This window comes from Stegodyphus dumicola, chromosome 7, assembly GCF_044657685.1.
Source record: "Stegodyphus dumicola isolate Sdum_Otavi_A_Nest chromosome 7, ASM4465768v1".
Classification (NCBI taxonomy): domain Eukaryota; kingdom Metazoa; phylum Arthropoda; class Arachnida; order Araneae; family Eresidae; genus Stegodyphus; species Stegodyphus dumicola.
The window spans coordinates 75,489,401-75,500,915 of record NC_140774.1 but is presented as its reverse complement, the minus strand read 5'-3'; the positions used below and the strand labels follow the sequence as shown (position 1 = coordinate 75,500,915).

At 33.1% G+C, this 11,515-nt stretch overlaps 1 protein-coding gene across 1 annotated transcript; it reads left to right on the top strand.

Moving 5' to 3' along the window:
* Positions 1 to 406: 406 nt before the first annotated feature.
* On the top strand, positions 407 to 10,971 carry LOC118190922 (kelch-like protein 26). Its single transcript, XM_035361718.2, has 2 exons — positions 407 to 562; positions 8,808 to 10,971. Exon 2 carries the CDS (start codon positions 8,841 to 8,843, stop codon positions 10,644 to 10,646), a length of 1,806 nt encoding a protein of 601 aa, XP_035217609.1. The 5' UTR covers positions 407 to 562; positions 8,808 to 8,840; the 3' UTR covers positions 10,647 to 10,971.
* The last annotated feature ends 544 nt before the right edge of the window (positions 10,972 to 11,515 follow it).

The window sequence follows — 11,515 nt, the reverse complement described above, 5'->3', positions numbered from 1 at the left end:
GACCAAATTTGAAATTTGAAATTTGTTTTATGATCGATTTCCTATTTTTTAAAACTTTGACGAATTTTTTATTAACAAACTCAAGGATTTCAAAACGAGCAATGGCAACGTTGTGCAGGAAAAAACATTTGTATCTCTAGCGCGTGAGTCTCTGTATCGGAAATTCTAAAGATATGCTCGTTTTAAAACTATTTTGCGATATTGCTGTTGCACTGGATCTTATGGTTTAAGTGCGAGGAACATGATATTTAATAAAGAAAGGTAACACACAAAATGTTAAAAAACGCCCCTTTGGACGTAATTTAAAATCTGAAACATTTCAGATTTTTTTTTTTTTTTTTTGTCTTCTTTGAGTTAAATATTATCTCTTTCCTAATTTTTCAGAAATTCTTTTTTTCAAATGATGATGTGAAGTGAAAGGGGTTTAAATGGATGTCAAGTTACTCAACTCAAAATGGCTGCGTTTATTTTTGTTTACGTTTTGGAAACGATTTGAAAGTATTCAGAATGTTAAAGATGAAGGAATTTAGTTTATTACCTACTTGAATATGAAATAAATAAGGTACTCATAATAATCTGTTGGTTTTTTATTAGCATTGATCTTTACGTAAATGATGCTTATATTTTGATCGTTATTTACATTTTGATTCGGTGATAATTTAAAATTTTATTTAGAATTCCGATTTATCAGTATTGTATTATTTAACTGTGTCTGACTTATATTTTTAAAAATTTGCAACATTTTATTCAATTACATTTATATTTGAATGAGTCATTTTAACATACATATGTAGCTGAAACTAGATATTGTTTAGTGTGTATATGTGGATGACATTTGGTAGTTGCACGAAGCACGAGAGAGTACTTTCTGAAAAAAATATCATTTGGCTACTGATATCCATAGGTGTTCAGTGAAACGTCTAAAAATTAATCATAGCAAGACACTGATTTAATTTTGAGCATTTTAATATTAGAAAGTTCTGAGCGCGAATGGCATTATGATATTTACAGCGATACCAAACATTTTAAGATGCACTTCTGTATGTACAATATTTCCAGTTCACTATAATAAATATAGCTGCAGCTAAAAAACAAGAAAATTTTGATCATTATATTCAAAAATCCAAAATTCTGATTATTAATATAAATAAAAATGTTAATCTGCATGTGATTTCTAACGAACTCTAGAAAATTCTGATGTTTATGAATGATAGATAGATTTTGATGTCAAAAAGTTTAGAATGTGTATTCAAAATACTCTTTTAAAGAACTGGTAATTTTTAAATCTTAGAAATCAAGTGGGATAAAATTATGATAATTTGGAAATGCTTATTGTACCTGTAAAATTATTACTCCTTACATACTTAAAACAGTAATTATAACCATCACTATGAAGTTTTATAAAGAAAACAGTATAAGACAATTTATTTTAGCACTATCAAAGAAAAAAAAGAAAGGAATTGCTTCACCAAGTAATGAACATTATGGAAAAAATTCATTCTCGTACCTGGAAAATTATGAGAAAGTACAGGATGACTGAAGTAGAAATGAAAGGGGAAAAAATATATTCTGAGTACAGCTGTGAGACAGAAAAAAAGTACTACTACCATGCTTAGTATCAAACTTTTGAAAACTTAATCATCTGATCTGCAACGTTCAAATTTCAAACAAATATTATCTAAGGCTTATTTCCATTGTAGTTGTTTCATTAAGAAAATACCTAAAAAGTACTTAATGAAATCAAATTGGTTCAAAAAGTAGATATATATTGATATATTAATTTTTCATTCTACAACCGTAGGCAAGAGTATTTGCATTGTTTTTGGAAAGTTGATTAAAGAAATCATCATCAGCATACATATTAGGGGCAAGAATTTAAGGATTGCTAAGACCTACATCTTTGAGAATAGAATGGTCTTTATCCAAAATATTAATTTATATCTTGTGTTTCAATAACAATTCAGAAACCTTTGCCGATGTGGGGGTTATGTTGTTATCGCATTGCACAAATGACAAAATCGCATTCTGCAACGTTTGTGTCAAAAAAGTGGGTTATATATCGTTCATGTTAAGAAAGTATATATAAATAATACAAATTAAATATTATTGTAATTAAAAGGGAAAATTGAAACTTTGAAAGGATCTCTGTTAGTGCTTAAAAAATAGTTACATGATACAAGTATTTTTTTAAATAGCTAGTGATTATTGCTTAGGATAATGCCTGATGTAATTCATTAAGTGAAGTACAGTCAAAAGTCGTTAATTCGGACACCCATAATCCGGACGTTAGAGCTACAAACTTTCTGCGCATGCGTCGCATTGACGTTTGCGCGTAAGAACTTTACGGCTGCGAATATGCGTTTGTGGAAGCGCATAATACGTTTACGCATGCACATTTAATGTATAACGGACGGTATAAGCTAAGCTAAAATTATCTAATTCAGTTAATGTTGTAGATTGCGTTGTTCCTGAATCTTCGAATTGGATCCGGCTTATTATTTTTTGCAGACTGTTAGAGCAATTTTGTAAAAGTTTGAATTTTGCTTGAACTTTCGATTATATCAAATAGAATTTACGATATATATTAACTAATATGTAAAGGATCTACAAAGCGAAAGTATGTTTTGAAATCCGAAATCTGTTTATCAATTTCACGCTGCTCTGCAGTGGGGAAGGGGGGAAAAACGGCACGCAGTGAATTGGAAGTTGATCTGTCAGCATTATTCTTATCTTCAGGGCAGATGTCTTCATTTTATTTGGCTTATAATTCCTTACCAACTGTAGTATTTCATCTCAATGTACTCCGTCTTTGATATGATTTAAATCAAGTTCCTCGTCATTATAATTCGCTTCCGATAGTGAAGAAAGTGACAGAGAGGTTATTGAAAATGAAAAAATTTCGATTGGCAAATTAGTCGGTATTCTCGACACAGCAATTATAGGACTTGAACAATGGAACTTTGTAACTGAACAAGAAATTATGTCTGTTTATAGAATTAAAGAGAATGTATTATCACATAAAAAACGAAGCAACTTAAACAACTTACATTGAAAGAAATGTTTAATAAAGTAAACAAATAAATATTAAGCTTTTTTTTTTTGTGTAAATTTTGATACCCTTTAGATCATAACTGTTCTTTATTTCATAAATTACGGTTTCATATTTTTAATTTTGTAATTTCTGCATGCCATCTTACCAGATTTAAACTGATGATCTATAATCCGGAATCGCCGAAGTCCCGACGAGTCCGGATTAACGACTTTTGACTGTATTCATTTTGTGAAGCTTTTCAATACCTCTCATAAAATGCCCTCTTCTTTCATTGTGCAAATTGCCATAACAAAATCAGATAGTTCCAGTATCTTTTTCAACAATTCATTTCACTTGTTATACATTAAAGGTTCTTTATCTTCTTCACTATCACTGCTTTCACTGTTGGCTTGTATTTTAGATCATCCAGTTCTTTATTTGTCATTGCATTTTCGTTATTCTCCATTAATTTTTTAATTTCTCTTTCTTCCTTATGTGAAAAATCCTTCAAAACCTGTTGCTTTTGTAATTTGTATATTTCCTTAGCTTCATTGTTAATCTATGGAAATCCTTTAAAATTGTTTGGCAACATCTAGCCAGCAGTGATGTGAGCAAGCATATATTGATGAATTTACTTGTTCCCATTCAAAATTAATCATTTCTATTCAGTGTCTTATGTTGTTGTTTCAATGTGATATTAATTATTTCTATCCGGTGTATTATGTTGAATTGCTTCCAAAATGCCTTTAACCTGTCGTGCTTTCCTCTATCTAGTGCTTTATTTGGAGAGATGCAAATATGCTTGACATAAGAAGATTTGAATGTTTTTATAATTCCTTGATGCATTGGTTGTATAGAACATGGAATTTGGTGAAATACTTTCAAATAAATCATTAAGGAGGACTATTGCTGATGCTTTGCTGTGTTCTGGGTATAACTGGAATTCTCGTGTTGGACAAATTAAATGGAGACAACGAAGAAAATGCGTATGTGCAAAATTGTAGTCTGTAAGTCCACATTCAGCAGTGGTTTTCCATATTAGCAAAGAAAAACAAACAAAACAAGCAAACTTAAATATGTGAATTGTTGATGTGTTGATTGAAGTTTGTGGTTGATGATACAACATATTTTCCAATAGCATTCTTCCAATAGGTGACCTGCTGAACCATACCTTTAACAATAGATGACCTACCTTGTATATGCCTTTGGTTATGAGTATGAATTGAATGATTTGTCCTTATCAAGGTGACTGCATTACAGTAATATCTATGTCCCTCTGGCAAACAAAATCGATGAAAGTGAGATCTGTCAGTTTACTAATTGTGAATAGGCCATCAAGATAAGCAATTGAATTATGTATGATTGCAACTGAGTAATTTGCAGTACTATATGTGTTCAAAGTTTATTATCCTGTGTAAATAATTATTAGAATGTGATAAGCGTAGTTGTGAAATTAAAAAAGTTATTAGATGAATTTGCTTAGCCAATGGGCAGCAGCAAGAATTTAGGAGTTTGAAATTCAAAAGCCAAACCTATCTGTTTTCAATCTGAATTTTCAAATCTTTTCTTATCTGAAGGCAAATCAGTTTTTCACATTCTTCAATCAAAATTGTAGATATAATAGCCACCTATCCATGTAAGAAATTTTGGATTGGTTTATTATTGGTCTGTTGATGAGAGTGAGGGTAGAATGATATGATACATGGGCAGGGCTGTGTGCTGTTTTAATATATGCAGAGAAATATGCATTTTAATGTTTGATAATCTTCCTCAGATGGATAAATGGATGATGTAAGAGAATACTTATGAGGGTTGGAACTTTAATAGTGGCAACAGAGCTGAAAAAACGCTACGCAACAAAACCAAAGAATATCGCGTATACCACACGTGAACTGCATACCTACCTTACCTCTCAGCAAAAAGACTTATCCTGCCTACGTCATGCGCATGCGGAGTGATGCAAAGAACGGATCCTTGTATTAGCTCACGGTCTAAAGTAAGTGTTGTCAGGATGTTTTCAAAACGAGCACAACGATGTTGGATAAAAATTGAACGTGCCAAAGGTTGTACAGCACGACAGTGTCATCAAGGGCTTCAAGAGGCTTGTGAGGAATCTGCATTGCCTTACAGAACCGTAGCAAGATGGGTGAAAGCATTCAATGAAGGACGCCAAAACGTGGCAGACATGCTGTGGCCAGGTCGTCCGAGTGTCACCGATGCAGATGTGCAACCTGTTGCTGCACTAATGGATAGTGATCGCCGCCAAATGATTCGTCAGCTGGCCGGACAAACAGGATTAGCGCATATGACTGTGCTGCACATTCTGAAGGGACGCCTGTCCATGAGAAAAATTGCTTCACAATGGGTTCCACATCAATTGACGGAAATGCAGAAATGGCTACGACACGATGCTGCCTGAAACCACCTGGAGCGCTATGATCGCGAAAGAGATGCTTTTTTGTGCCGTATCATTATGCTGAAAGAGACTTGGGCCCGATCGTACCGGCCAGAACTGAAACGACAATCAAACGAATGGCGTCATCATGGGTCACCACAACGTTCAAAATTTCGTCAGAACCCCAGCAGTGTGAAAGTTATGGTGATTCTCGTGTACGACTGTGATGGTGTCATCCTAACGCATACCGTTCCCCCACAGCAGACTGTCACTGCGCAGTATTACTGCTCATTTTTGGAGCACAATCTCTGACCAGCTTTGAGAAAAAACGGTGACACTCTCTGCAGAACGCTCCTCTCATTTTGCATGACAATGCTCGGCCGCATGCAGCGCAAGCTGTGACTGATTTGTTCAAGCGATGGGGCTGGGAAGTGCTTTACCATCCTCCATACTCCCCAGATCTAAGCCCTTGTGACTATGACTTAATTCCTAAGATGAAGGAACCACTTCATGGCATTCGCTTCCAAACTGTTCCTGAGATTCTTGCGGCAGTAGACCGGTCCATTCAAACTATCAACAAAACAGGCGCTGCTACAGGTATTCTGCGACTTCCACATCGTTGGAAACGGGTTGTACACAATGCTGGCGACTATATTGAAGAACTGAAAACATGGTGACATGAATCACTTTTGTATTCCTTGTAAATAAATAGTTGCCACTATTAAAGTTCTAACCCTTGTAGATATCAATGAGTAATTACTTCATAGGAAGTGTAAGGCCAGTCATAGATGGCTGTATCTAGGCGATATAATATACTGGCAAAGCAATTGTCATCCTTTGACTCACATGCAAAAGATATACAAAACTTCTGAAACCACAGATAATTGTGCTGAGGGCCTTAGGGTTTTCAATCTCTCATGATGCCATTGGGCCATGATAATGATGTTGAGAGGTATTTTGTAGTTGAATGGTGTGACAGACAGATATTCCCAAGTAAAAATGAGAGAAATGCCAAGAGGAACAGCTATTTACTGTAACAAATGGCCAACTAATTAGACTGTAGGCCAACATTGATACACCAACCATCAGATGGATTTTGTTGATTCTGCTGTAGTCTGTCAATTTAAAATAGGAAGTGTAGGGGAATTTTCTACTACTTGGATTATCCCATAACCATGGGAACCACTGCTACAGCAGACGGTTCCAGTAGTCTAATCCTCTCCGTCTCCCACACTTTGTGTGTGACGTGTATACGAGCCAGTTTTCCTTAGAAAGTCCTCCACGAAGGCACCCCTCCCCTTAGGCAGATAGCCCTAGTGTGCTTTTCCGTAATTAAATACACACATATTTCCACATTTCGTTCGCATACAATTTGTTTGGTTTCGTGAAAAATACACAAATGTTTACCTTGAACTATCTCAAATGTGGTGGAGAAAATAAATGCTGTTCAGGGATGAAGATGCGCATTAAGATTGAAAATAGGAACAGCCTTGAAATGCCATTTTTGTAAACGAAACACTACAGTGTTGTGAAAACTCAAACTTAGAGTGTCTGTGGAGTCATCTTAAACAAAAAATTGTACGGAATTATAAGAACATTAACATCCATGTTGCTACCCCATCATCTTATTGAATTGTTGTGGTGATCTGTCAACATTAGGGACAAATCAGGACGGTGTTTGTGTGAGTGAAAAATAGTGGTGGCTAATTAAGAATTGTTTTATGTTAGATTATAGTAGTAAAATAATGACTTGAAAGATGGGAAATAGTTCATGCCTTTCACTATCAGTTAAATTATGATAGTTTTGTTCAGCTATTAAATGATTTTTATCAATTTTTCAATGATGTTAGATTTTGCCGATTTTGGTAAGTAGGAATTTTTGTTCTCATGGGTCTTTATTATTTTTGTAATTTTTATAGCTTGATAAAAATTATGTCAGTATATATTTAGTTTTTACTAAGTGGTAATTTTGATCTAAATATAAGCTATTGCTTCTTTCATGGCAATGATGATATGCACCCCGCAAAATTAATTTCTGGGTGTGCTACTTCTTGAAGTAACTTGTCTAGGAAAATTTCTTTAATAGCTTAAGAATTACATGCATATTTATACTAATATTTAATTATATAATCATAATGTACTGTTACATTATAGTCAAAAAAAATCTCTGAACACAATTTGCATGGAGTTGCTAAACCACTAAACAGAAAGTGTAACAAGTAACAAAAACAAAACAAATAAATAAAATAAATGTAACAAAATTACACTCACATTTATTTCTTGCATTCTGCTCTGCATTCATAATTCCTTATTTGCTTTAATATGTTTTCATTTCCTAGTATTTTTTGGAAAAAACATTTATCTAATAACAGAATGTGGAAAAGTAGTCGGTAAATATGTATTTGTGATTTTTTGGCACTGTTCCTGTTTATGCCCAATGCTGTCCCCAGTAAAATGCTGTCCAAGATATAATGCAATAAAACATAATTAAAACAAAAAATATATAATCTCAATAAACTGCATTTTAAATCAAACAAGGAATTCATATAAGAATGGAAATACATTTTATGTAATATATGCAATACAAAAAGGAAATATTGACTTACCTCATTTAAAACTTTCTGTTTCTTCAGTATGTGAGGCATACAGAATTCCTTAACAGCATCCCAAAACTATCTAAACTAGAATCTGTTTACTGTCTTCTCCGCATATATTCATAAAAGTAAAAATGAAAAATATTTGCTGGACTGTCGATGGCATTTCTTTCAAAAATCCCTTTTTATTACACCTAACATACTTTCCATAGTGTTGATATGAGCTAAATCATATCACAGTCAATCATATCATTATAAAAACAGATTTCATTGAATTTTTTTTTTCTAACCCTATTTGCACTTTCTGTACGTAGTAACTGCAGGTTACTATGTACATAACTTATATAGGAAATTTCTACTTATATAGAAAATAAGTAGTTAAGATGATAATTTTTCTTTTTAAATATTCTTCAGGATGTGAATTATTTACAAAGCTAATTATACTAAAACTATTTGTTTATTTTCTTTAATGATTCAAGTTATTTCAATCTTAAGTTCCATTTAGTCTAAACAAATATTAGTGCTTTTGTTGTTGATTTTTACTTGATATTTTTACTCAACAGAATTTGGAAATTGGATTTTCATTGCACTATTAGGAGATCTGCCTGGTAAAAAGTGTATAGTACTAGAGTTAAACTAATTTTTTTTTAATCCTAAACTGTTTCTTAAATTCTGCCTTTCATCATCATTAGATTAGAAATACAGGTGTAAATCCTAATGAAAGTTTTTTGAAGGTATATGCCATATTTTGAATGCAATTTATTCATGTTTTCTTTTTGTTTTTTAGTTTCATGATTGGGAGTTGATATCAAACGCAAATATGCGTGAAATCAGAAGAGGTCATTACAATCAGAGCTCCCGAACCGTTCAGTTTGAGTCGCCATCTCACATGGGAACTCTTTTAAGTGGACTGAACACTCTAAGAAGCAAGGGTTTGTTATTAGATATAACACTGATTGCAGGAGGACAAGCTTTCCAAGCTCACCGGGTAGTATTAGCTTCTTGCAGTGATTACTTCCGTGCCATGTTTACTGATGCCATGAAAGAAAGTCAGCAAAGTGAAATTTGTTTAAATGGAGTCACAGCTGATGGAATGCGGTATCTTTTAGAATATGCATATACCTCTAAGCTAGCATTAAGTTTAGCCAACATCCAGGATGTTCTTTCTGCTGCAAGTCATGTACAGTTGATAGCTGTTGTTGAAGCATGTTCTTCATACTTGAAAGAACAATTAGATCTTGATAATTGTGTGGATGTTGCAACAATTGCTGAAATATATTCATTGCAACAGCTGCTAAAGGAAGTTTATCTCTTTATCTGTGGTAACTTGCAAAAATTCTCTGAGAAATCAGAATTTTTAAGATTATCTCCTTTTCAATTAGAATATATTTTAAAATGTGATTTTCCTGTTGACTGTTCAGAAAGAGAGGTTTTAAGCATTGTACTTAAGTGGATCGAACACCAACCACATGAGCGGTTGAAATACATTCATCAACTTCTAAGACACATTCATTTCAATGAAATATCTTCAGTTGATCTGGCTTCATTTTACGAATCACCTATTGTGAAGTGCCTTTGCATCAACAACAGCCTCTGGAATCATTTATGGCACGTTCCAGGAGAACAGCGGGGACTGTCCCTCATTAACTCCCGAGGTATGGAGTTGGCAATTTTAAAAGTTGGTGGGTTTGGTATCAGTGGTGTAACTAATGATATTGCATATTATCTTTCAAGTGTTGGTAAGTGGAGATATTTAACTTCTATACCTCATGTGGAGCAGTGCAATTTTGGTACTGCAGTACTTAATAATGAATTGTATATTGTTGGTGGGTGTTTTAACCAGAGTCTTCAAGAAAATGTCCATCCATTTGGTTTTCGATATAACCCGCTTAACAACTCCTGGTCAACAATGGCTCCTATGCAAAAGGAAAGATGTAGATTCTCTTTGGGTGTAGTAGGTAACAATCTGATAGCAGTTGGTGGAGTAGGGGAGTCTGGAGATTTTGATGTTCTTGATGACAGTGCACCTTGTGAAAAATATGATCCCATGACTGACTTATGGACACCTATATCTTCTTTACCTGGTTCTAGAGCTCAGCATGCTGGAACATCTTGGAGGAACTATTTATATGTTTCAGGTGGTCTAGATCAAGATTTAGTTTTGAATTCTCTTTGGAGGCTGAATACTGATACTGACCATTGGGAGATACGGGCTCCTATGATTACACCACGTGCTGATCATTCTATGGTATGCTGTGGTGATAAAATATATGTGTGTGGGGGCTGGTACGAAGATGAAGCAACTGGTTCTAGGGTCCTGGTAGATACGATTGATTGCTATAGTGTTATAAGAGACTCATGGACTGTCATAACCAGAGTTCCTACCCCACGTTATCATGCTGGAATTGTTGTGATAGGAAAGTGGCTGTATATTGTTGGAGGTTTTCATAGTGCAACAACTTTTGATCGTGCAAGTGGTGTAGTTGAGTGTTATAATATCGAAACTGGTATTTGGACAGTTGGAGACAACTACCCACAAGATATATGGGAACATGCTTGTTGCACACTTTATGTGCCCCGTTGTAGAGATGATTTAGAAGTTATACCAGATAAAAATCTAATGTAAAATAAATGTATGCTTTGATCAAATGTTTTTTTTTTTTTTTTTTTTTTTTTTTTTTTTGTAACATAATACAATTGTATAATAAATTTTGAATTATATGTTTTCAACTACTTCTATTAAAATTATATCTTGAAATGTCATGTATAGCATTTTGTAAAAAATGTTTTAAATTTTATCGATGTGTACTGTTGTTTGTAGTCCTATAAACAAGCAAAGTTTGAGTATTAATATTTATGAAAGTAAATATATATATATATAAATATGTGTTATTTTATTTATTATGAAAAAAATTATAATTTTTTTATTTTCTAGATTTATGTGATAATGAATTTGAGGAAAATAAATTAACATTTTGATTATTAACAATATTTAGAAAATGCAAGACCATGGCTAATATTTCATATTTTATATAAGGATTTTTATTATAAAATGAGAAAAAGATTGAAATTAATTGGTACAATATATGTCAATGTATACATTTACAAGTTGATTTTATTTAAATATTAATCTGGTACAATTTCTGTGAAAATAGCTTTTTCATTTTTAAGCAGCTATCTCTTACCTTGTAAATTTTTATCAAACTTATCTAAAAAATTGTTTAAATTTATTTTCATTGCATTTTTATAATGTTTATATAATGCTCTAGTTCTTAATTATCATAAATTTGTTTTTTGTTAGATATTTACTTTAATTTCATTGAATTCCATTGGCTGGGATTTGGCATCTTTGTTTCATTCTATTACTAATTCCATACTTCACTGATTTTTGCTCTCTTTCTCTCCCTCTATTGCTGTTGAATGAAGTTTTGATGTGCAATATTTCTTTGGAATAACTGAAGCAGAGTTAGTGCTCTTAAACTGAACTCTCATTTT